Source organism: Helianthus annuus, chromosome 7 (assembly GCF_002127325.2).
Source record: "Helianthus annuus cultivar XRQ/B chromosome 7, HanXRQr2.0-SUNRISE, whole genome shotgun sequence".
NCBI lineage: Eukaryota > Viridiplantae > Streptophyta > Magnoliopsida > Asterales > Asteraceae > Helianthus > Helianthus annuus.
In genome coordinates this window covers 131841132-131864886 of record NC_035439.2, presented here as the reverse complement: position 1 = coordinate 131864886, position 23755 = coordinate 131841132, and the positions used below count along the sequence as shown (strand labels likewise).

Here is a 23755-nt window from a genome sequence, read left to right as displayed (position 1 = left end):
AATGACCAACCCTCACTTACCTTTGCGTATGTGGCCTTCACACGTCCCTCATTGCCCACCCGAGGATCCACTTATACATTAGTCTTATTGAAACTAGTCAAAACATTAGAAAATAACATCTTACTATTGATTTAATTAATTTAAACATTAAAGCCGATGACCTCTTAGCTTACTAGCATCTACTATTTATGCTAGTATGTTCTCCAAAGTAGTACAAGTTAAATTCCTCACAAAATGAGCATTAGAAGAAATTTACAAGTAGAACTGAAAGAGTGTGTCATGTGTGTTTGCCGTTAAAAAAAAAATAAAAAAATTAAACATTAAAATGACTATTTTTGACAATCTAATATAAATAATGTGTGTATATATATTCGTGGAAAAGATCCCGGAATATGCCGATTATTATTATCGAACTAAAGCCCACTCCTTTTGTCTACTTTCCCTAACAAACTCTACTCTAAAGTTTAGAGTCTAAACTTTTACTCCGATTGCAGATTTTCCGTCAACGATGCCGGAGCACACGACGGCGATTGATTACGTCATGGAGGCCGCCTCCGGTCCTCATTTTTCCGGCTTGCATCTCGACGATCGATTCCTTTCTTCTTCATTTACCGATTCAATCAAACAGCCGTTCGTCATCGGTAGGTTTTTCATTCGATTACTCAATCACTTATTACAGTTTTATACAGTTTTTGTTTGTTTATTATTTTGAATTTGTTGTTGTTAGGTGTTTCTGGTGGTAGTGCTTCCGGTAAGACGACGGTTTGCGACATGATTATTCAACAGCTTCATGATCATCGTGTTGTTCTTGTTAATCAGGTGCGTCTGTGTTTTTATTAGGTTTTGGAGTGTAATTGAGTTGTTTGATTGTGAGATGTGGTAGTTTTATACATTCATTACTGTAGTATAGGCTGATGATATAGTTTTAATATTTGGTGTATGAATGTAATTGATGATCTGTTTAATGCTTAGGGAGGGTAGATTTAGCGAATTAGTGTATTGGCTTATGCGGACTACGAAGGAATGAAATCGTTGGGGGTGAAATTTACTTAACTCAGTTAGAATTTCTTTTGAAGGTGAAAATTGTTTAATATATCATATATTACAGTTTTGAAACACCTTTGTTAGATTCAGTAATTTGGAGAGGAATGCTAACCCCTGGCTTCGTGAAAGGGTATTACTGAATCCGTTAAGCAGATCAGGCCCCGATTAACTTGTAATTATAGATGCTAGAAAACATTAAGAGTAAACTTCCGTTTTGCTCCTTGTGGTTTGGTCATTTTAACGGTTTTGCCCCAATCCTTTAAAAATAGACATTTTACTCCCTGATCTATGAAGCTTATCTCTATTTCACTCCCCGCACTTAACGCCATCCAATTCAACTGTTAAATCCTGGTTCAGATCTGGGATGGGAAAAAACTAAAATGCCCCTCATGTGAGGGGCATGTGACCAGGATTTAACAGTTGAATTGGATGGCGTTAGGGGCAGGGAGTGAAATAGAGATAAGTTTCATAGATCAGGGAGTAAAATGGCTATTTTTAAAGGATTGGGGCAAAATCGTTAAAACGACCAAATCACAGGGAGCAAAACGGAAGTTTACTTAAACATTAATATTAAGAATGGTTGAGTATTAATGTGCTTTCTTAACTGACTCGTGCTAGTTTTGATAGATACAAGGTTTGTAGTGTTTAGGTATTTTGATCAAGTTATGCATGTATCAGGTTGCCTGTTATATACTCTTCACGTCATGATTGTTTTTCTGTTGCAAGTGGCAAACTTCTATATTTGAATGAAAGGTATACTGTATACTTGAAAAGTTTCCAATATGCCTTTTTCTCTTATGTAGGATTCGTTTTACCGTGGTTTGACTGCTGAAGAATCTGCACGTGCTCACGAGTATAATTTTGATCACCCTGGTAATGTTCTTATTAGTTTTGGGTCGTGTCAATTTTCATTTTGCCTTCTGTAATGCTGCCGTCTCTTGTTGTAAAATAAAAATATTTCTGTTGTTGTAGATGCTTTTGACACAGAGCAAATGCTAGAGTGTATTGAAACACTCAAACAAGGAAAGTCGGTACAACTTCCAATATATGACTTCAAAAACCACAGGAGATGTTCTGAATCCTTCCGCCAGGTACTCGCTTCTAAACTTACAGTCTTGAATAGAGTACAGCTTTCAGTTTTGTTGATATGTTTCATTTGACCAGCAGCGCATTCTATAGTTCAGTGTTGAGTGTTACTTTTCAAGTACCTGTTTAATTTATTAACCTTACGAGTTACGTCATTGAAACACATCTCATTTATTATAATGGGAGCGGGTTTTTTCATTTAAGGCCATTTAAATATGGAAACTACGTTATAAGCCACCCAAGTACATATATGGTTTTCTATATACCAAATTCAGTTAAAAAAACATGCCTAATGACAAAAGTGCATTAGAATATTGAAAAGACAAAGTACCCTTGCATCAACCCTAATGACAAAAATGCATTAGAATATTGAAAAGACATAGTACCCTTGCATCAACCTATCAAAAAGCAATAAATCGATGAAAAGGAAATGAGGGTATTTTTGTCGGTTTACCAAAAAGAAATCCGATAGATACTTGGCTGCATGCCTGCCTATAAACTAATTTTAAAATATGAGTGTCCTTTAGTGAAAAAAAATGAATACTTGAGTGGCCTTCACAGCTAGGTAGTCAAATTTGCAAGGTGCAAAGGGTTCGCGTGTTGCCTAGGCGCAATGCTAAAAAACAGTGCATGATCAAGACCAAAGCCGTAATTAGTAAAACAAAAATATATATAATAGCCAAAGAAACTTAACAAATGGTAGTACCATTCCACAAATATGTTATAAAACTTAATATAGTTAGCAATTAGAATCATCAAATTAATACCAAAAGTGCAAAACTAATTACAATTCACAATAAAAAACAAGATTCATTGTTTATTATAGCCAATCTAATGGTTTGATTTGGTTGTATAGAAAGCTCCGTAGGTTGTACATAGAGAACTAACCTTCTTTAGTTATACGTAAAGGTTCTTTGCTTGTACGTAGACCTTTTTTGTGTGTTAATTTTTTTCTGGATGTCTAGAACTTTTTTATAAGTATTTTACGAATATCATGCTCCTCACTTAAGCGAGGCTAGCGTCTCCGCCTCGCGTTTATTGGAATTGTGTCTCATGCCTTTTAGAACCAAGGTAGCGTCTCTCTGTTTTGTTAGGGAATATAAGAGGACTTATCACTGTTAATTGTCAAATTTGGACTGACATCCTTAAACCAGGGCACATGTGCTTGACTTTTGTTTATATTTGAAAGTAGTTCTTAATACGTTTATGTTTTACATTACATTCCTAAATAATGTACTATCTTTGGCATCTTATCATAAGAATAGGTACCTTTTTCATCTTTATTGGGGTTATATTAGAATAATCTTACACCAGGGAACATCAATTGAACTTTTTACTGAATGCGTAGAGTTTGGTGGGTGAGAAATGTAGGGTGAGGAGGGTTGGGTAGTCAGAAGGCAGAGGATTCAAGAATGTTAATTCTGAATGCTATTGTATATCCGTACATTAATTACCAAGATAGTTTTGTCAACGATTACATTTTAAATTATTTTCCGTGTTCTTGTTAGGTTAATGTATCCGATGTTATTATCTTGGAGGGAATACTGGTGTTTCATGACCAAAGGGTTCGTGACTTGATGAATATGAAGATATTTGTTGACACAGGTGTTTATTTTTCAGCTTTCTTTCTAATATTCTATCTCTCCTTATTGTTACCGTATTTTTGTATGAATGAGTCCTCCTATATTCATAAAATGGTCGCAATTAGTATCTTTTGACCTCATTTGGTTTGACTTCTGTCGTCTCTGTTTACTCTTTTCTGAGTCTTAAGCCTGATTTAAATATCAATTAGTTATTTACTGGTTCCAGCTACCAACTTCAAATTAGGTGCAAAACAGAAACCAGATTTTACTTTATTACCGATTTTAGCAACCAAGTTACATTATTTTACCGACAGTAGCAACAAATGATAGCAGGTCGTTTTTTGCTGGTTTTTTAAGAAGTGATGACTTGGCATCTTATTTGTGATTTGTGAATTGTGATTTTAGGTTATATTATATGTTTTGACATTTAATAATTATTTTTGGATAAATAAAAAAAGTTTTTTTAAACTTGTAATTTTTTAACTTTTTTGTACACATAAGCATTTTTTGCATATATGCACATCTTACAGCTGTAGTGGCATCAACCATAAGCATTTTTTGCATATTTTTGTACACATAAGCATTTTTTGCATATGTGCACGTCTGACTTACGGCTGTAGTGGCATCAACCATTGCCACATCATCAGTTCACAGGAAAAATCATCAAAAGAAGTGTAAAGTTTACCTCTGTATCTGCAGTTTGCACTTATACGTATTTATTGCCTTAACCAACATGTCTCACATTTTTATGTGTTGACGAATAACTGTACTAGATGCTGATGTGAGGCTTGCTCGTAGAATAAGGCGAGACACAGTTGAGAGGGGTAGGGATGTAAATTCTGTACTTGAGCAGGTAAGCTCTATTTTTTTTTAAAAATCTCAAGAGTACTTGTTTGCTAAGCAGTTAATGCGGTAAAAGATCGGATATCGGTCAAGGACCGGTATTTGAGATATAGGTTATCGCGGTGGGATATCGGTACTCTTAAAATCATGTAGATTTTATATATATATCAATTTAACACTAACAATTCAGTATACTCTCCTACCATTAACAAATTAACCTTTCGCAACTTGCAAAAGATTAACAATTGTAGCAAGTAGGAACTGATTAAGACTTAAAACACTAACATTTAACACCAGCAATTAACAATTAAAACTTAAAACACCAATAGCAGCAATAAGAAGAAAGATGAATGGTAGAACTAACACTGTGTTCCCGAGTTAAGTTAACGAGAGAAAAGAAAGGATTCTCTCCTTTTCTTTTCTTTCTCTCCGTTTCTTTCCAAATTGGAAAGATTAATTTTAGCCAAAAAATCTCTTATTTTCTCTCCTTTAATGAAACTCTGGAACACAACTAAAAATTATTTCTTTCCAAATCTTTTCTTTTCTCTCATTTAATGAAACTCGGGAACACAGTAAGAAGAAAGGTACTGCTATTGGGAAAATCGGTGATATATCAGTCAAATATCGGTTGATATCGCCGATAATGTTGGTACCGATATTCCGACCAATATTTGACACTGATATTATATATAGGGACCGATAACTGATATATCGGTGATATATCACCGATCTTAACTGCATAGCTTGTTTGGAGTTTTCTTAAGGTTTATTAATCATCTGGTGCTAACCAACACCAGGCAATAAAATGTTTCCCAAAAGTCAAAACTAATAAATACGTGATTAATCTCCAGCTTTAGACCATGTGTAGTGGTAAGTTTGTATAATGCCCCTACCATGGGGCATTATTCGACACGTGGCATCCTAGTCAGCGTTGGGGCATTATAGCAAAAGTGGCGTAGTGGGGCATTATGCCAATAACCCCCATTCAATCATTTGAAAAAAAAACAATAAAAAAAAAATAATAAAGCAAAGAGGCTAGTCAAACAATGGAGACATCCCATTGGCCACATCCCCCTTCAAGTCAAACATGGCAGGAAGCATGGCAGGTTCTTGGAAGCCTCCCATTGGCCCATGCATTTGACCCTTTGACCCATCCATATTATTCAAATAAAACGCCCAGCATGAATTCCAATTTAGCGTGATTTTTAAAACGCTCGGCTTCAAAATTTTTGAATTATAACGCCCAAAACGCCCGGTGTAGTGGGGGGAGGGGCGTTTTGGGGCGTTTTTTTTCAATTTTTTTTTAAAAATCACGCCCCACTACACATGGTCTTATAGCGCACGGTGGCTCAAATTTTGGGATTTAGGGTTTACGTACTAGATTCCAAATTTAAAGGTTCAGATGCTAGGGTTAGCCCCAAGAGTCACTGTTTTTTTTTACTTAATTTAGCTATTGATAATGTCTTAACAAGTGAAAGGGGAGGTAGAAATCGTTGAAGTTGAACTGATGTTTGATTAAGAATTTTGACCGAGGATTTAATACATATTAATATATTATTAATAATATAAACCTCTATTTATCTGTGCAGTATGCAAAGTTTGTTAAACCCGCTTTTGATGATTTTGTTCTTCCCTCAAAAAAGTACGCTGATGTCATCATACCAAGAGGTGGTGAGAATCATGTGGCAGTAGACTTGATAGTGCAACATATACGCACAAAGCTAGGTCAACATGACCTTTGCAAACTATATCCCAACATATATGTAATTCAGTCGACATTCCAGGTATCCTCTTCACAAATTTTTCTTTCATCATTAAATAGTGTGTCATGTATGGAGAAACAACGTTCATCTTATAATTATTTTTGTGTTATGTTACAAAGACATGTACATTAATTCAAGATCTGTGTTACAGATTCGAGGCATGCACACATTAATTCGAGATAAAGACATATCAAAGCATGATTTTGTATTTTATTCAGATCGGCTGATACGACTGGTAAATCACTCTCTTACCTTATATGGAATATTTGGAAACTGATAGTTAAAGTCTGGATATTTTAGTATTAAATGCCGATAATTAAATGAAATTGGTCCCAGGTTGTGGAGCATGGCCTTGGTCATTTACCATTTACGGAGATGCAAGTAGTCACTCCAACAGGTACATTTTACTGTTTGTTTTTTCATGAAATTACTAAAGGTGTTGGGAGTTACTCATTGTGTCATGTAGGGGCGAGCAGAAAACCGATTTAACCGAACCGGAAAAAAAACGAACCGCACAGAAAACCGAAAAAACCAAACCGAAATTTGCGGTTCGGTTACGGTTTTGCATTTTATAAAAACCGAAATTAAAAAACCCGAATCGAATAACCTAAAAAATCACTTTTTATAATCTTTGTTATATATTGATTTAGGAATTATTAATTTTATTCTTGAATGTTAAGTATTTATAATACGAACATTAACATGTTTAATAATCATTGAAATGATTTATCCATTGTCTAAAAGAAATAACAGAATTTAAAATAAAATTTAATGATTTTTAAAGCATTATAAAAGAAAAAAGTCTTAATAAAAACTTTGGAAAACAATAAAATAGATTAGAAGGTTAGGTTTATGGAACAATATAGTTAAAAAGATTAAATATATCAACTTAAATGTAACCATCTAAAAAAGATTCTTAAACTTTGAATTGTACTTTTTATTTTTGAATCTTACGTAATTTGTTTCAAAAACCGAAAACCGAACTTTCGGTTACGGTTTCGGTTTCGGTTTCGGTTTTACCTTAAAACCGAACCGAACTGAACCGAACCGTGCACACCCCTAGTATCATGTGTTGCTCGGTGGAGGTGGACGTATGTCACACCGACCGGACCACGTAAATCTTGTATTCCATTTCTCCGTTTGATTTCTGTTTTGTGCGTGTGATTGTTTGGTTGTGATTCGCAATCCAAAGATACCTAACATCATGTATGTAGTCTTGTACCACCTGTTAATGTTATTTTCATATTTTGTTTGAGACTTTGAGTAAATGTTAGAAATTCAGTAAAAAAGGTAAATTTGCATCTTTTCAGATAGTTGTCTGTATATCATTGAAAAGTTACTGTTGTTGCAGGATCCGTATATAGTGGAGTTGACTTTTGCAAAAAACTGTGTGGTGTCTCGATTGTTCGAAGGTGAGTAGTACTTAACGACCTGATTGTGAAAACAGTTTAATAACCTTTGAATATTCGGTTCTTGTTTTATAGTGGTGAAAGTATGGAAAATGCATTGCGTGCATGTTGTAAAGGCATAAAAATCGGAAAAATCCTTATCCATCGTGATGGTGACAATGGGCAGCAGGTAAGTAATGAATAAATCCATCTTTTTATTTTAGTTTTGTTTGCGCTTTTTGCATTATCGTGCAATTTTTGAATAACAAACAATATATATCTTCCGTAACATGTTCAGCTTATCTACGAAAAACTCCCAAAAGACATTTCAGAACGACACGTACTTCTCCTTGACCCTGTTCTTGCTACAGGTTTGTTATATGCTCTCTGCGTGCATTTATTTGCGTATAAACAGCTTACTGTTTGCTTTTTAGTATTGGCTCATTGTGAATTATATAAAATATCAAGTAAAGTACACGGATGGTCCCCTGTGATTTTCCAAAGTTTTGGATTTGGTCCCTAGCTTTCCAAAAGTACACAGCTGGTCCCTGTGGTTTGCACTTTGTAACGCATTTAGTCCCCAGCTTTTTCCAAAAACCAGGGGCCGACTCTCAAATTCCAATATTTTACACTACAAAAAAATTGGAAATTTCGGTAAAATTAACACTACGAAGGGAAAAAGCAGGGGGGGTCGGGGCACCCCCCTGGCCCCTATGAAGCTTCGCCCCTGATTTGTTGGCCGGGACTGAATGCATTACAAAGTGCAAACCACAGGGATCATCCGTGTATTTTGCTCTAAAATATCCCAAGAATGTCTTGAAATTTGACTTAGTTATAACTAAATACTTGAATACTTTGCAAAAGTTTAACCTTTTATGATGATAAACAAAAGACCAATAGGTCATTGTAACTTGAATTTTTTTGAGAGATAAATATTGCAATATAATTGTTTTGATTACAGGTAATTCAGCTAATCAGGCAATTGAGCTACTGATACAGAAAGGAGTGCCGGAATCGTATATAATATTCCTCAACCTCATCTCGGTGAGTTCCCATTTAGCTACTCATTAACCCCTTAAAGATAAAACATAACACGATCCACCATTTACTTGTTTAAGTAAATGATTCAAAATTGCACGTTTCTTTTGACTCATTATATTCATGCGATTTGCTTTAGGCCCCAGAAGGAATCCACTGTGTTTCAAAACGGTTTCCTTCAGTGAAGATAGTAACCTCAGAGATCGATGTTGCAATAAATGAAGAGTATCGCGTTGTACCTGGTCTTGGGGAATTTGGTGACCGTTACTTTGGCACCGATGACTGATCATAATAAGAAAATTCATATTTGGGATCAGTGACAGGGGATAACCAACTGCCATGAAGGGTTTAATAAAAAACAACTTCAAATTTAATCAACCGTAAGGTCTTAACCGCCTCGCTTGATGGACGTATCCTTTAAGATGTATTATGTGATCCCCTGGTGTTTGGATGGTTATATATGTATATATATTAAAGTCACTGGGCATGGATTTTATTGTTGCTGATAGTAATCATTTCGGTTTGTGCATCATTTTCTCTTTACTGAGGCTTGTAAAACATGGGTCTCTTTTTCTTTCAAGTATTGAAAATGTTATTGTATAACATATACTGTGGTTATCTCAACATTTACAAAATAACCAGACTTTTAAATGCCAACTCTACTAATGGGCTGTTTGGTACTCTGAATTAGTAAGTGATAAGATGATGTTGACCTCTTTATGATGCCAACTCTACTAATGGGCTGTTTGGTTTCTCTAATAGTTTAGTTGACCTCTTAATGGTTAAGTGATAGAATAACGTTGAATGGTTAAGAGACAGATTTACCCTTGCCCTGATAAACTTTCTTAACCCTAAAACTTTAGCCACCACTGCCAATCACTACTATCACCGTTTGTCACTGCCAACCACCATCCCCCGCCACCACCGTTAACCACCCACCACCATCATCAACAACCACCACGCCAACAACCACCATCACCACCCGCCAACCACCAGATACATTTCATTCGGCACAAAATAGTTCAGAGGGGTAAAATAGTCATTTTGCACAGTTATTTAGAGCTTTAGCCAAACAACGTTCAGAGCCTCTTACCCGGTCACTTACTCGTTCAGAGGTTGCCAAACAGCTTGTATGGATGACTGACATCTTCACAAAGTCAAATTGTATGTTTTGTAGGCATGGTCAAATCTGTTACAAACAATAGGAGAAATATCATGTTGCCTAATCGATTTGGTGTTTAATGTGATAATATCCCCTTTGTTTGATCGTTGTTTGCCTTAATGTGTGTTAGCGCATTTTAAGTTTACAAAAGTCTTACAGTTTCATGGTATCTATCTATACATGACTGCTATTAATATATGATTTTGTGTCGCCATGATTATAGGAAAGCGCTTCTAGTGTGTTGTTAAGGTCTCATGGACATTGTTAACGTGACAAGATAGTATTGTCCTATTTGCGTATTGACTTTCACATTTTGAGTTTTCTAAAGTGGTCCAATGATATTTTTGTTCAACTTATCGTTAACGAGTCTCACTTGTCTAAATATCCAACGCAACCATCAGATGCCATTTCGTTAACAAGGAAATAATCATAAAACAACCCAAATTATTGTTACTAATATTTATAGTTTTATACTACAGGTAGATTATACGTAATCCACCTACGTTACTAATCAACCCCCTAACTGAAGCTTGTATATGACCGTACATGAGTTTACGAAATATTGGTATATGCGTGTTTATGGCATGTATACACCTGTATAAAGCAACCAACGATACAGCTCGCACCAGTATAAACAACCATTGTAATGGTATATGATTGTATGAAATGTTATGCACTCGTACATCGTATGATGATGGATCAATGTGATGACTATGGGTGGTGCATCTAGCATCTATGGGAGGAGAGGTGTTTCTATAGCATAACTTTTTACACCATATTATGTGGAACAGTATGTAGAACACGATACATCAGACTCTAGCATATCTGCCACATAATTATGTATTTTTCTCTTATCCTTTTTATTTTATTTTGTAACACATCTAAAATTCATCATATTTTCCATAGTTGACAATCATAACCTATTCTTTAACACATGAAAATTGTTAGCTGTATAGATTAATTTGGTATACTCAAATTATACAATGGTCCTCTTATTAACATTTGAAATTCGTTAGAATGGGTCCAATTGGGTCAATACAAGTCACTACCTACACAACTAGCGTCATCACCATAGCCAGAGTCGCCACCACACGACCACACCTTTTTTATCACCACTAGCCGCCTTAAAAACATATATGTCGAGTGAACCCATTTTGATTACTTTTTTTCCTTCTAAAATGAATCGCGTCCATTTGATCCGCACCCGCTTGGACTCGAACTAAACTGATTTTTTGTCATGTATTCTAGGAATCATTTTTCTATTGTGTACGTCACAAATTCTACCATTTGCTTGCAAAAGGATCATATGTTAACTACTTTCATAACTAGGAGTGATGCACTAAATCAAATAATATGATCAATGAATATTAATTTCTAAACAACAAATATACACCGTACATCATAGGATCATAACATGATTTCGCAAAGGAATCTAGCCCGTTCTCTCAGGAAAAAAAAGGAAAATTGGCCGGACTCAATTTAGAGGGCTGTCCTCAGGCATTTCCCAGTTATCATTATCGTCATCCCTCTTCTTGTTCACAGTTTCCGCCTTATCATCATTAAAATTTCTGAAAGGGCCGCGTCTGTAAATTCCCATAAATAACAAACTTCTGTTAGACATTGTATTTCCAATATACGATACATAATAAGTAGAAAGAATTATAGTGAAAACAGTAAGGTAGTACAAGCATGTGAAAATGACAATGTATGTTTCATAAGTACGAGCCGGGGGTCTCACTGGAAGCAGCCTCTCTATTCTTAACGGGTAGAGGTAAGGCTGTCTACATCTTACCCTCCTCAGACCCTACCTTAGCTTTACTATTGGTGGGATTTACTGAGTATGATGATGATGATATGTTTCATAAGTACTTCCATAAAATCATTTGACTTTATTTGACTTTCCGGTAACAATCTTCCAATGTTTTGTGTTGTGGTATGCATTACTTCAAATGTAAAACTATTTTAACACATTTTGACTTCATACAACCAATTCCACTTGTCTTGTCTTGTATTGTATCATCCTTATGTGTTTATGCTTCCAATAATGCCGAAATGACTTACTTAAGTTATCTTGCATCATACAATGATTATCCATTTAATTGCTTGTATGTAACCCTAAGGACGCATTCTTTCTAGAACCAAGTGTTGAGAACTGGAAAACCGCATAATGGTCTTTGTATGTAACGCATTGGATATAATCAAGGTAGTGAGAGAGATAAAAGTGGCGGGTATGTAACCGTCTTGTGCATCACATTCAAAGCACTAAGTACTAGTTTATCATGCGGTTCTCACATTTCTCAACATATTTCGATTCTGATTTGAACACTCCCCTGCAACAACGCTATTAGTTTATTTATCTACAAAACAAACAGTCTGCAGATAACAATGTCTGCGCGTGGTCTGCGTGACGCAGACAGAAGAGCCTGCACACAGATCTTTTTTAGATTAACAAACACCACCTAAAACTTCATTTCGTTTGCTGCAGCCCTACCTAACTACTACTAACGGAATCTAACTGATTTCCAAACTAAACCTAACCAAAAAATGCACATGTTCATGAGCATTACAACTCTAAAATCACATCTATGATCGATACACCAATCATGCAAATTCATAACAATTAGAGTTCACCTGCGTCGATTTCGCTTAGCAGCCTCGCGATGTTTCCGTTTCTTCTCCTCCTGTTTATTCTCAAAATACCTACGACGCTTACACTCCTGAATAACTCCAGCTTTCATAACTTCTCTACGGAACCTTCCAAGAAGCTTCTCCTCCGGCTCATTATCCTCAACAACAACCTGAACGTTGTACGCTGATCGGAAAAACAGAGTGTTAGCGTGCGCCAGTGACGGACACACGACCGACATCAAATCATTCGAACTGGAACAAGTGACGAGTGGAGCAAACGCTTCTTTGATGTTGTTGTTGTTGGTTGGAGATGAAGATGTTGAGAATGAGAGGTGTGATGGTGGAGATTTGAATGGTGTGAAGATGGATAAGAAGGTGGTTAATGTTGAGGACGCCATTGATGGAACGAACAATAGAGGAAGATGAAGTTTCTTATCTGAGACTGGTTCGGTTCTTGGCAGGTTTCAAATATAACTAGTTTAATACCCGTCTGTTGGACGGGTTACGCTAAGGTAACAAACAAAGACAATGTATATTGATGGTGTTTCGGTTTGCTTCTCTTTTTTCTCTTTTCCATCTCCTATTTGAAAATACTACAACCATCGAACTTTTCTTTTTCTTCTTTTCAAACCAGTGAAACACATTATCCAAACACTACAAAAATGACATATTAACTTTTAAGAAGTCAAAAACTTAAAATCAGCTGAAAATAAACAATCCCAAACACCCACATCAAGTGAACACAAGTCTAAAGAACATTATAAACAAAAGTACCATTTTTAATTTATAAAAGGAAAACCTACGTGAACGGTGTACAACCACAAACAGTATAAAATAAAACTAATCGAGAGATAAAACATGAAATACTGTCATTTTAATGCAAAATTACATGGTAGGCAGCATTGGGGAAAAGTGTTATAATAATCAAACCAACATCATGGCATTAATAAGGCAACATAATGACTAAATTCATCTACTTGATTTAAGGCTAGAGGGTATGGTGATGGTCCTCCAAGGGAGGATGATCCGCCACGTAGGCGCCACATCATAGTCCTTCCAAGGATGGTCCATCCCACAAAACTAGAGGGTATGGGAGGATGGTCTAGATGATCCTACCCCACCACTTTTATATTTTTTATTTTTTTAATCTCTATGCACTATGTACAAGTAATAATGCCTAATGTACAAATCACTAAAGCTGTATAAATCTTTATTTTGAAATTCAAACAGTACAAGTAGTAATGCCAAAGAAAAGGTATATTTATGCTATGCGCCCTTTGCACCTGGAGTGCGCATTGCGCCTTTGATAGCTATGATATTTATGCTGCATGAGAAGCCTAAAATTCTGCAGATGTCGTGCTATTTGATGTTACATTTCAACAAAACCACTATTAATCTCTTACTCTACGTAGTTAAAGGCGCGCGCCTAGGCGAGACGCAGCAAAACCGCCTTGAGTGCACTGAACCAGAAAAAACCCAGCCAAAAGTGGTTGCAAAAAGGTCTGAACCAGCTGAAAACAAGTCTAAAACAGCCAAAAATGGTCTGGACCGTGCGCCTTGCTTGTCTTAGGAGTGTGCTTTTTAAGCTCCTTACGCCAAACGTCACCCTTTGTGCCTTTAACTACCTAGCTCTTACTATAGACAATACCTGTATCTATGTATATGTAGTTCGTGAACCCTTGACCATTTTTGACTATATGTTTTGTTAAGACATCATCTACCTTTATTCGAAGTATCTTCATACATAGCTGTAACCAACATCATCATCATGTAATCAGCTAACTTAATTGTTATATAGTGGGAATGCCCGCGCGTTGCCGCGGGTAATTATGTTTTTTTTTAGCGCACCTTGCCTGGCCGATTTTACGTAATCTTTTTTAATACCAAATTCTTAAAACAGCTAAAGTATTTGAAATAGTGGGAACCCGGGCGTTCGGCGGAGTCGACCATACAAGGTGGTAACATGGTTGAAATCTTAAAGCAATAAAAAGAATCATATGTAAGTTGTGTGTGTATATATAAGCACCAAATCTGACTCGGTTTACTTAAGTTGTGTGTGTGTGTAAAGTCAGTTATTCTAGTTGAAAATATTACCTGTTGAAAACTTGCCCCAATGTAATCAATTCCACTGAGCCAGTGGTTATGAAAACCTACAGTAACCATCTCACATGGTGAAAAGAACTGGTGCCCAACATCAACCCCTGCAATCATTAAGCCCCTAATACGGTCAACTTATGTATAACAATAAAGAAAACTCATAAGAATAATTAACAATTAAACAAAAGATTAATTCATAAGAATAATTAACAATAAAATATATAACATATTCCCGCTTACTTATGAAAGGGTCAGGTCGGTTTGTATTTTGTTAGCTAACGGGTCAAATGGGTAAAATCTAAGAATTTTGGATAAAAATGAAACGGGCCAAAGGGGTCAAAAGTTTTTCAACGTGTATTTTTAGCGCATACAACCTCATAATCGATTTATACAAGAAAATCAAAGTTACAGCAATGCATTTTTGGAAATCAAATCGCGTGTTTCCTCGTATGACAAATTAAAGCGGTAATTAAGGTCACCCAGCCGTATAATTCGCCTAAAAATTACAAAATCAATTTGTAAGCTTTAAACATGAAATAAGCAATAACAGATAACAAACCACATATCTAAATCCTATACTTACTCATGATCCTTAATGCTCCTTGGAACTGCAGCATTTGACATTGGAAATGAGTCAATCTACAGATTCTTTAACCCATTCAACATATTCGAAATTTGATTCAATAAACTTAGAGGCAATAATCAAGACCAAATTTTGATGAGGTGTTCAACGTTTTTTAATTGAGTTAAAAAGTTAGCCATGATGGAATCGATTTACACTAACAGATGGTAGCGCCGGTGGCGTAGCTCCTCGGCTCAGGCGAGTGAAGCTAGCAGCGGCTCCGAATGGTGGTTGGTTCACGAAAGAGGCGGGAGGCGGCAACAGCTCGTTTATTCACGGCCGGTCTCCTGCGTCGCAACAGGGAACAAAGCAAACCTAAAAATCTCCTTCGCCTCTGATTGTTGAAACAAACTGGCTCTGACGTCGCCGTGCGTCGAAACCCTAGTCGTCAATGCCAGAGTTGGCGATCAGAAACAAACAACTGAACTTCAATTCAAATCGTATAAACAAGCGAACAAAGAAACACATCACAATCACGTCCAATTCACGTTCACAAACACAAATCTCAGTACCATACTCAACTTAAATCTCTGTTTTCGGATCAGAAACAAACAATTAAGCTTCATTACGCTCGATTCATCTTCAAAAACAGAAACTACAGCACAACATGTAACCCTAGCTTGTGTTTTCTAACCAGAATCGGTTCATTACTGCACAAAATCAGTTCATTACTGCAATGAATCAACCTAAATCGAGATCTAACAGGACATCAATAGAATCAAAATCTTCACAAAATATCTAAAAACACTAACATATACACAACTACAGTAGATAATCTCAACAAAATTAATTGCAGAAGCAAATTAAGAACAATTAAAGATTAAATAAACACATACCGGAGATCGGTAGTTGATCGGAAACGGAAGTAGGGCACGGAGGTGTAGATGAGAGTTCCGATTGAGCTACAGAAGGTGATGATGATAGGGACTGAACACGACCGGTGATGAAACACATACCGGAGATTGGTCAAACCCTAACCTTTTTGTCCTTTTGTGAGCGTCTCAAACGTCCTTACCCCGACGTTGGCGACGCGGAAGGAACGGCGACGGAGGGCCAGGAATGGAGAGGTGAACGGCGACGGATGGAGGACGATGCGGGACGGTCCCATACCGTCTAGCCTAATGAATGAGGATAAAATACATGTAAATACCTGATTCTTTACGCAAGTCTCATCATCATTAAGTCAATTGTTCATCGAAGTGTTAAACGCAATTGTTCAAATCTTAAAATTAAACTCAGTTTTTTTTGTTGACTAACTTGATAGTAACAGTCATACCATTTAACTAAACTTTGACATTCAAATGTTACAATTTTTGTTTTATAATATTTTCAAGTGTGTCTCAGTTTTACTTGTATTGTTATTCCATGCTCCTTGATATATCTAGCTTAGTAATAACAATAGAAATAATAGTATGGACTTGGCCCTTTTGACCCATTTAGTAGAATAAACCCATTCGACCCTTGTAGAAGAAAGTGACAGTTCTACCTATTTAATAAACGTGACCTGCTTGACCCGTTGTTTAAAGCTCATTCGTTTGACCCATCAAGTATGCACCTAAACTACATGACTCGTTTGAACCCGTAAAGCTTCAACTTCCCGCTTCCAACTTGACTCCCAATAATTCCTAGTCTTGAAAAACTGCTCCTCCAATTCGTCCAAGTATGATACGTGCGTCAAGTATGATACGTGCGTCTGATGTCGATTGTATATGGACAGATGTGTTTTTGGATGTCTTTTTTCGTCCATAAAATTGCGCACACCCCCCACTTCAATTCCAGTTTCTTAGGGTTTAGAAAATAATGTCTATATATGCACTAAAAGGCCCAATGCATCACCCGTTCGATTCCTTGCTCGGTTAAAACCGAGCCGAGCAGCTCGGTTCGGTTTAAAAACAAACCGAGCACAAGCATAGGTACGCTCTCTTGTCGCTCGTTCGGTTTCGATCAAATTTATATTTATTAATATGTATATATATATATTATATTATATTTATTAAATATAAACATAAAACTATATCCAACCCTAAATCCTCAATTCCTCATTTCCACCTAACCCATCTTCAGTTCAAAAAAAAAAAAAAAAACCCTAGTTTCTCTCAACTCTCAACACATCCAGTCCGGCCGACATCATCCAGTTCCACCGTCACATCCCTCATCCGCCGACATCACCGTCCGCCGCAGGCCGCCACTCCACCAGCATCACCGTCCGCCGTATAGCCGCTCCACCGTAGTGCCGTACAGCCGCTCCACCTTAGTGCCGTACAACCGCTCCACCGGTTAGTTTATAATATGCATTTCATATGAGAGTTTTGTTGGTTTAGAAAGTTATTGGTTGCTTTAGTTAGTTTATAATCTGCATATTTTCATATGAGATATGGTGTTAGGACAGATTCTCAAAGTTCAAACATGTTCTGTTTGTTTACCTTTGAATTTGACAAATATGTTCTGTTTGAATTTGACAAATATGTTCTAGTTCGAATGGTTGTGTAGGGGTACTAAATAAAACTGAGCAAAAGTGAACCGGACCGAGCGGCTCGGTTCCAAACCAAACCGAGCACGAGCATACCTCCGTTCGGTTCGGCTCATGAACACCCCTAATTCTACTTCATTTTAATGGAAGAAATTTTTCATATATTTCAGGGTTTGACCCTGTACAAGCGATAAGTGAATGGGCTGGATTTGACCCTGTACAAGGTTTGGTCTACCAAGCTAGTTATGGACCTTTCATATATTTTAGTGGGCTACTGATAAGCGAATGGGCTGGATTTGACCCTGTACAAGGTTTGGTCTACCGAGCCAGGTATGAACCTTTCATCTATTATTTATGTATAATTTGTGTTGTATTTTGTTTACAGGTCTAAAAGGTTGGAATGAACCGAAAATAGTTTTTAAAATTGAACCGAAAATCCATTTTGTGATTAGAGTCTTGTGGTGAAGGGTTATTAAACAAAGTAGGATTTTTCATAGGCATGTCTAACGATTAGGATTATTTAAGATAATATTTGAGCTTTTAAGAAATATCATTTTTTTATAAAATATTCAAATAAGTATTAAGAGACCTAATAACAGCTTGCTAATATAATAATGCTCTATTGAAGGATAAAACAATAATGAACGAAAAAGGAATAGGACTTTAAAACTTGAAAAATAATAGGTGAGAGAATCATACAGATCTTTAAATCCGTGTAATTTTTCCAACGTATTTAAAACAATTTCAAACACAATAAACAAAAGAAGTATTAGTACCTTGCTAATACAATAATGCTCTATTGAAGGATAAAACAATAATGAACAAAAATGTTTTCATTATTTTAACTTAATTTAGACGTCACATGTGTTAAAATATGTTTTGCAGGTTGGGCTTGAATATTGTTGTGTGAAATCAGTAAACCGTCGTAAACAGAGGACTATGCACCGGGTGTGGGTTCATGGGAAGTTCCAAAAACCCATGTAAGTTCGTTTTGTACTAAATTCTAGATGATAGAAACGCATAAAAAACATCATTAAAAAACTCAAAAAGAGAACACAACTCTGTTTATTAGCTTTATTTTGGCTTTGCCTTCGCAAATCTTATTCTTACGACGAACGTGTTATAACACATAACACAATCTGCAGTTAACTGGTCGTGTACTCTAAACTCCTTATCGTAGAGTAAGAACGTACATTTTACAAGCGTGAGATTCTACAGTTGCCGAGATTTGTCCCTTCACTGATCTTTGAGTCTTGTACTACAAAAAAAAAAAAAAACAAGTGAGACATTTAAGTTGCTGCAAGTAGACATGTACAAAAAAACCGGTTCGAAAAAAAAACGACCCCGTTTGAAAAAAAAAGCGGTTTCAACCCGATTCGGCCCGAGGGTTTGGATACCAGTTCGTATTATAATCCGAACCAGTTAAAAAACGATTTAAACCGATTTTTTTGTCCCAGACCGGTTTATAACCCGGACCAAACCGGTTTAATAGGTTTGGGGTTTGATCCTCAGAAACCGGTTTTAAACCTGAACTGGTTTGAAAAAAAAAAAACCTACTTTGTTTACCACTTAAAAAACCGGTTCGGTTGGTAAAAATAACTATTTGTACACCTCTAACTGCAAGTGCATGCTAGAATGATAAAAAATTTAATTCAAAATAATAAAATATTTTTTTGATAGTCTTACTGCCCACAAGTCATGAGCTTTAACGACTGTGGTCGATTTGAGTCCTATGTCGGATCAATATGTTGTAATTTCGGCTGTTGGGCTTCCTCTGTTCCATAGAATCACAGCAACTTTGTTATGTGCAAGTGGGCCAGCCCAGACCTCCAAATCACCATTTTTCTTAACCTTCTTTCCTTGGACTCCAAGGCTCTCTGTATCAACACGAGGCTGGTGAGTAAATATCCAAAAAATTATAAAAAGAAAATAATTATAAATTGTCTTAACCGACCTTGATTCACTGCTAAAACTACTGAGTATGTAGTATGTTTCTTTGCTCATTGATCGCACGTCGCAACCGACCAATAAAGGCGCCTAAAATGTCTTGTCAGTCTCTTGGTTTTTTATTAAATTATGATAAAAGTAACTATTTTGAAACATGGACTTCACAATGCATAATTTATGTTAACGAAACAAAACCAATACTTGCCTTCACTTGTAGGTCATCTGTTCCATCAGTTTGTTGCTGTTCAATCACAATTGATGACTACAAGAAGTAAAATACTGATTAAAGACGTGGTCTGTAAATCAACACAAAGCAAGAAGATAATTGGTATGTACCTTTTCAGTCTGCTATTCTTGCTCCATACGACTTCGTGTTTATTAGACACTAATTCTAATAAGAACATCACTCCACCCTAGCTGTATAGGAAACTAAAAAATCTGTAGTTAACATATGTACAACATTGTATTTGGTTTAGTATTACCTTCATTGCATAGTTGGCTGCTTTGAATAGGTAGTAGTCATCCATGGCTGCAAATCTTTGTTGTCTGAATGGAAATGATATGTAAGCAAGAAATATAGAAGCTTGGGGTACGTATTATATAATCATCATACTGGGTAGTTACATCCTCCACTACTCCACTAACTTGCTGAAATAAAGGAATTAAAACTGTATTTTGTTTTTTTCAGTTTCTAATTTTGTATTTTTATTGGCTTATCTTAGGAAACTACTGCTAACTGCTGCAATATGGGAGCGTAGAGAAAGATAGGGGAGTGGAGTTATTTCAAGGGAGTGAGGAGTTTACAGGGAACTGCTGAGAACTGCCAAGATAGCAGTTAATTTTGTGAGTCGTGGAGTGGAGATAGTGGGCAGCAAAAGGTGGAGGTAACCACCCGCTTCAAAAACCGACCATAACCTCCGGGAACCGCCATTAGAGTGGTTATTTTTGGGAATTTAAACAGCTGAGATTTCATCTCAGCATGATCCTACGGTGAATATTGATTTGCAAAACGGTTAGACTTAATGGGTTTAATATATATATATATATATATATATATATATATATATATATATATAATTTTGTGTGAATTTCAAAGATTGCTCTTTTTCTTTATACCAATTTTTTAGGCGATGTTCTTTATGTTTAAAATTGATGAGTTTTGTACTTTATCTTTTAAAATCTATCACGTTTTGTCCTTTTGGCATAACCCAGTTTGATTTTTCAGTTAAATGTGGTCATGTGTAGGTCATGTGAGGGTAGATCCGTCATTTAACGTCTCTTTTAATACCCAAAGTTATCATCTTCCCCAATTTCATTCTTCATGAACCCTAGTTACCGATTCCTCTGATTCTTCCGTCAACATCTCTTTCATAAGCATTCTTAACAATTCTTCCGTCCCATTTCCAGTAGACTACCATACTCACTATCCCATACTCCGATGAAAAGCGACTCTGCGTCAGGACTAAACGTTGTACTAGATATCTCACCCATAGTCACATGGAATGCAGTACGCTCCGGTACGCGGTACGAAAACCGGTACGCAATTCGGGCCTTTCTAAAAATCGGTACGTTGGGGGTAGGTTCATTTGGGAACGCTAATCCGGTACGTGGTACGGTGTATCCTATGGCGTACCACCGTAGTTTGGTACACATCTATCTACTATAATAAAAGAAACCAACTTTTGGACACGTGTCATTCATTAAAGGTATCCTCAAATATATACTTATTTTATATTAACTAAATAAATAAATAATAAATTAATATTAAATCTTATCATACTTTAATAAAATATTATCCTCAAATCTAAATTGTTAATTTAATATATTTTTAAAACAAATACCCCTCTTCCCTACTTATCTTATATTAAATATATAAATAATAAATTGATATTAAATGTTATCCTAATTTATTAAAAATATAACTTTTTTATTATTTGGTATACAAAATTATATTTATTCAATTCGTGTAAAGCGCATGGTTTTTAAAATTTAACATTTTATTATTATTATTTACTATACAAACTTACATTTATATAACCCGTGTAATATATGAAGTTTTTTAAGATATAACTTTTTTTATCATTTGTTATGTAAAATTAGATTTATTCAATACGTGTAATACACGGGGTTTTTAAGGATATATTTTTTTATTATTTGGTAGATTTTTCAAACTGACTATACACGTGTTTTTTAAAGATACGACGTTTTTAGTATTTAATATACAAAATTACATTTATTTAATATGTGTAATACACTTGGTTTTTTAAGATATAACTCTTTTTTAGATCTATTCAACACGTGTAATATACGTGGTTTTTAAGGATGTAATTTTTTTTATCATTTGGCAGATTTATTCAACCCGATTATACACGGGTTTTTTAAATGATATGACATTTTTAGTATTTAGTATACAAAATTACATTTATTTAATCTGTGTAATACACATGGTTTTTAAACATATAACCTTTTTTTAGTATTTGATATAAAATTACATTTATTTAACCCGTACAATATACGAGTTTCATAAAGATATAACTTTTTATTATTTAATATATAAAAGTACATTTATTCAACCCGTGTAATACAGGGGGTTTAACCTAGTATCATATATATAAAAAAGTATAGAATAGATCTTTCATTAAATTTTCAAAAACATAATCAAAATTCAAAAGAGAAACTTTATAAAAGAAAATTCATAATCAAAACATAAATTTCATAAATCTCAATCTATCTTTCATTAATTGTAGTGTGAAAAGTTAATGGCGGGAAAAAAACTGTTCAGTTACCTCTAATATATAAAAAGCAGGAAAAAGTTAATGGGTTTTCAAATTCCGGTACATGAATCTGGATGTGCCGGAACGGCAGCCACTACCAACGGAAACACGTTTCGGATTAATTAAAAACGTGTATTCATCGATTGGAACACTATTATGGTACACAATCGGGAACGGTCCTAAATAGCGATCCAGGTATGCGTACCGGAGGCGATTGGGACTACTCTGTACCGTGATTTGGTACGGCCGATCTGGTACGCGATACAAGGGTCTTTTAGCGTTTCCTGTGACTATGAATTCTCACCAAAGAAATTAATCTCCTGTTCTGTCTCATAACCGCTTTTGACATCAGGACTACATGTTGTACCGGATATCTCACCAAAGAAAAAAACGAACATATTTTGTCTCATAACCGCTTTTGACATCAAACATGTGCACAAAGTCAGCGGGTTCCGCCATGGCCATGAACCGACCGTCAGATGAATACCGTATAGATCTAATGGCTCCGATGTTGCCTTAAGCGCTATTACGGATTCTGACAGGTTTCGAACATCCCAAACTCTGCAGGTTTTATCTTGATTCCCTGTCGCGAACGTTTGACCATCGGGATGCCATGCGGATGCGAACGAGAAATCCAAGTGTCCTTTCAAGGATGCAACTGTCTTTGGAAGAACAGTTAAGAATACTTGTGAAAGAGCTGTTGATGGGGAATCACTTGAGAAGAACCAGGGTTTTGGGTGGAAGTCAGATATCAATTTGAGGGAAGTCTGTAACTAGGGTTCATGAAGAATGAAATTGGGGAAAATGATAACTTTGGGTATTAAAAGAGGCATTAAATGACAGATCTACCCTCACATGACCTGCACATGACCACGTTTATTTGAAAAATCAAACTGGGTTATGCCAAAAGGACAAAACGTGATAGATTTTAAAAGATAAAGTATAAAACTCATCAATTTTAAACATAAAGGACAGTGCCTGAAAATGGGTATAAAGATAAAAGACAATCCTTGAAATTCACTCTATAATTTGAGAAAAATAATAAACTATAGAGTAAACTGCGTAAATGTTCCCTCAGTTTTTGTCACTTTAGTATAAAACTCAAATCTTTTGAATCTGGATCCCCGAGGTTTCAATTTTGTTGCCATTTCCATATAAAAACAAAATCTGATCAGAGTTTTCAGTTAACATTCAATTTTTTTGTCTTTTTCCTCCTTTTTAATAAATAGCAAAATGGTCAGATTTTTTAATTTGTTATAATAAAACATTAAAGGAAAAATTACACTTTTCGTCCTTTATGTTTGTATCGG

The 23755-nt window shown here is 35.7% G+C and overlaps 2 protein-coding genes and 1 long non-coding RNA gene across 7 annotated transcripts; 2 read left to right on the top strand and 1 right to left on the bottom strand.

Annotated features, from left to right (window-relative positions):
* Positions 1 to 382: 382 nt before the first annotated feature.
* Positions 383 to 9396, top strand: LOC110868589 (uridine kinase-like protein 1, chloroplastic). Its single transcript, XM_022117791.2, has 14 exons — positions 383 to 641; positions 728 to 819; positions 1848 to 1917; positions 2017 to 2135; positions 3639 to 3735; positions 4487 to 4566; positions 6146 to 6340; positions 6471 to 6554; positions 6656 to 6716; positions 7671 to 7731; positions 7804 to 7897; positions 8006 to 8078; positions 8669 to 8751; positions 8885 to 9396. Exons 1-14 carry the CDS (start codon positions 509 to 511, stop codon positions 9029 to 9031), a joined length of 1389 nt encoding a protein of 462 aa, XP_021973483.2. The 5' UTR covers positions 383 to 508; the 3' UTR covers positions 9032 to 9396.
* Positions 9397 to 11229: 1833 nt separating this feature from the next.
* Positions 11230 to 16449, bottom strand: LOC110868591 (30S ribosomal protein S21, chloroplastic). Of its 4 annotated transcripts, none has more exons than XM_035975285.1 (5): positions 16091 to 16445; positions 15216 to 15635; positions 14630 to 14736; positions 12539 to 13189; positions 11230 to 11490 (listed from the first exon to the last, which is right to left on the bottom strand). In XM_035975285.1, the coding sequence occupies exons 4-5, from the start codon at positions 12931 to 12933 to the stop codon at positions 11382 to 11384; spliced, it is 504 nt and encodes a 167-aa protein (XP_035831178.1). In that variant the 5' UTR covers positions 12934 to 13189; positions 14630 to 14736; positions 15216 to 15635; positions 16091 to 16445; the 3' UTR covers positions 11230 to 11381. The 4 variants fall into 4 exon arrangements, with proteins under 4 accessions (XP_035831178.1, XP_035831179.1, XP_035831180.1 ...); XM_035975286.1 differs by having other exon boundaries at positions 15417 to 15635; XM_035975287.1 differs by lacking the exon at positions 15216 to 15635.
* Positions 16450 to 17287: 838 nt separating this feature from the next.
* Positions 17288 to 20722, top strand: LOC110868588. Of its 2 annotated transcripts, XR_004862743.1 has the most exons (6): positions 17288 to 17530; positions 17895 to 18054; positions 18610 to 18704; positions 19889 to 19999; positions 20184 to 20260; positions 20394 to 20722. It is a non-coding gene; the product is annotated as an uncharacterized LOC110868588 (long non-coding RNA). The 2 variants fall into 2 exon arrangements; XR_002552559.2 differs by lacking the exon at positions 20184 to 20260 and having other exon boundaries at positions 17291 to 17530; positions 20394 to 20720.
* Positions 20723 to 23755: the final 3033 nt, after the last annotated feature.

Coding starts and splice junctions, on each gene's coding strand:
- LOC110868589 (XM_022117791.2), top strand. CDS start 509: ATGCCGGAGCACACGACGGCGATTGATTACGTCATGGAGGCCGCCTCC. Junction 1,918..2,016: donor GTATAATTTTGATCACCCTG/GTAATGTTCTTA, acceptor CTGTTGTTGTAG/ATGCTTTTGACACAGAGCAA. Junction 6,341..6,470: donor TAATTCAGTCGACATTCCAG/GTATCCTCTTCA, acceptor TCTGTGTTACAG/ATTCGAGGCATGCACACATT.
- LOC110868591 (XM_035975285.1), bottom strand. CDS start 12,933: ATGGCGTCCTCAACATTAACCACCTTCTTATCCATCTTCACACCATTC. Junction 11,491..12,538: donor GCTAAGCGAAATCGACGCAG/GTGAACTCTAAT, acceptor GGGAATTTACAG/ACGCGGCCCTTTCAGAAATT.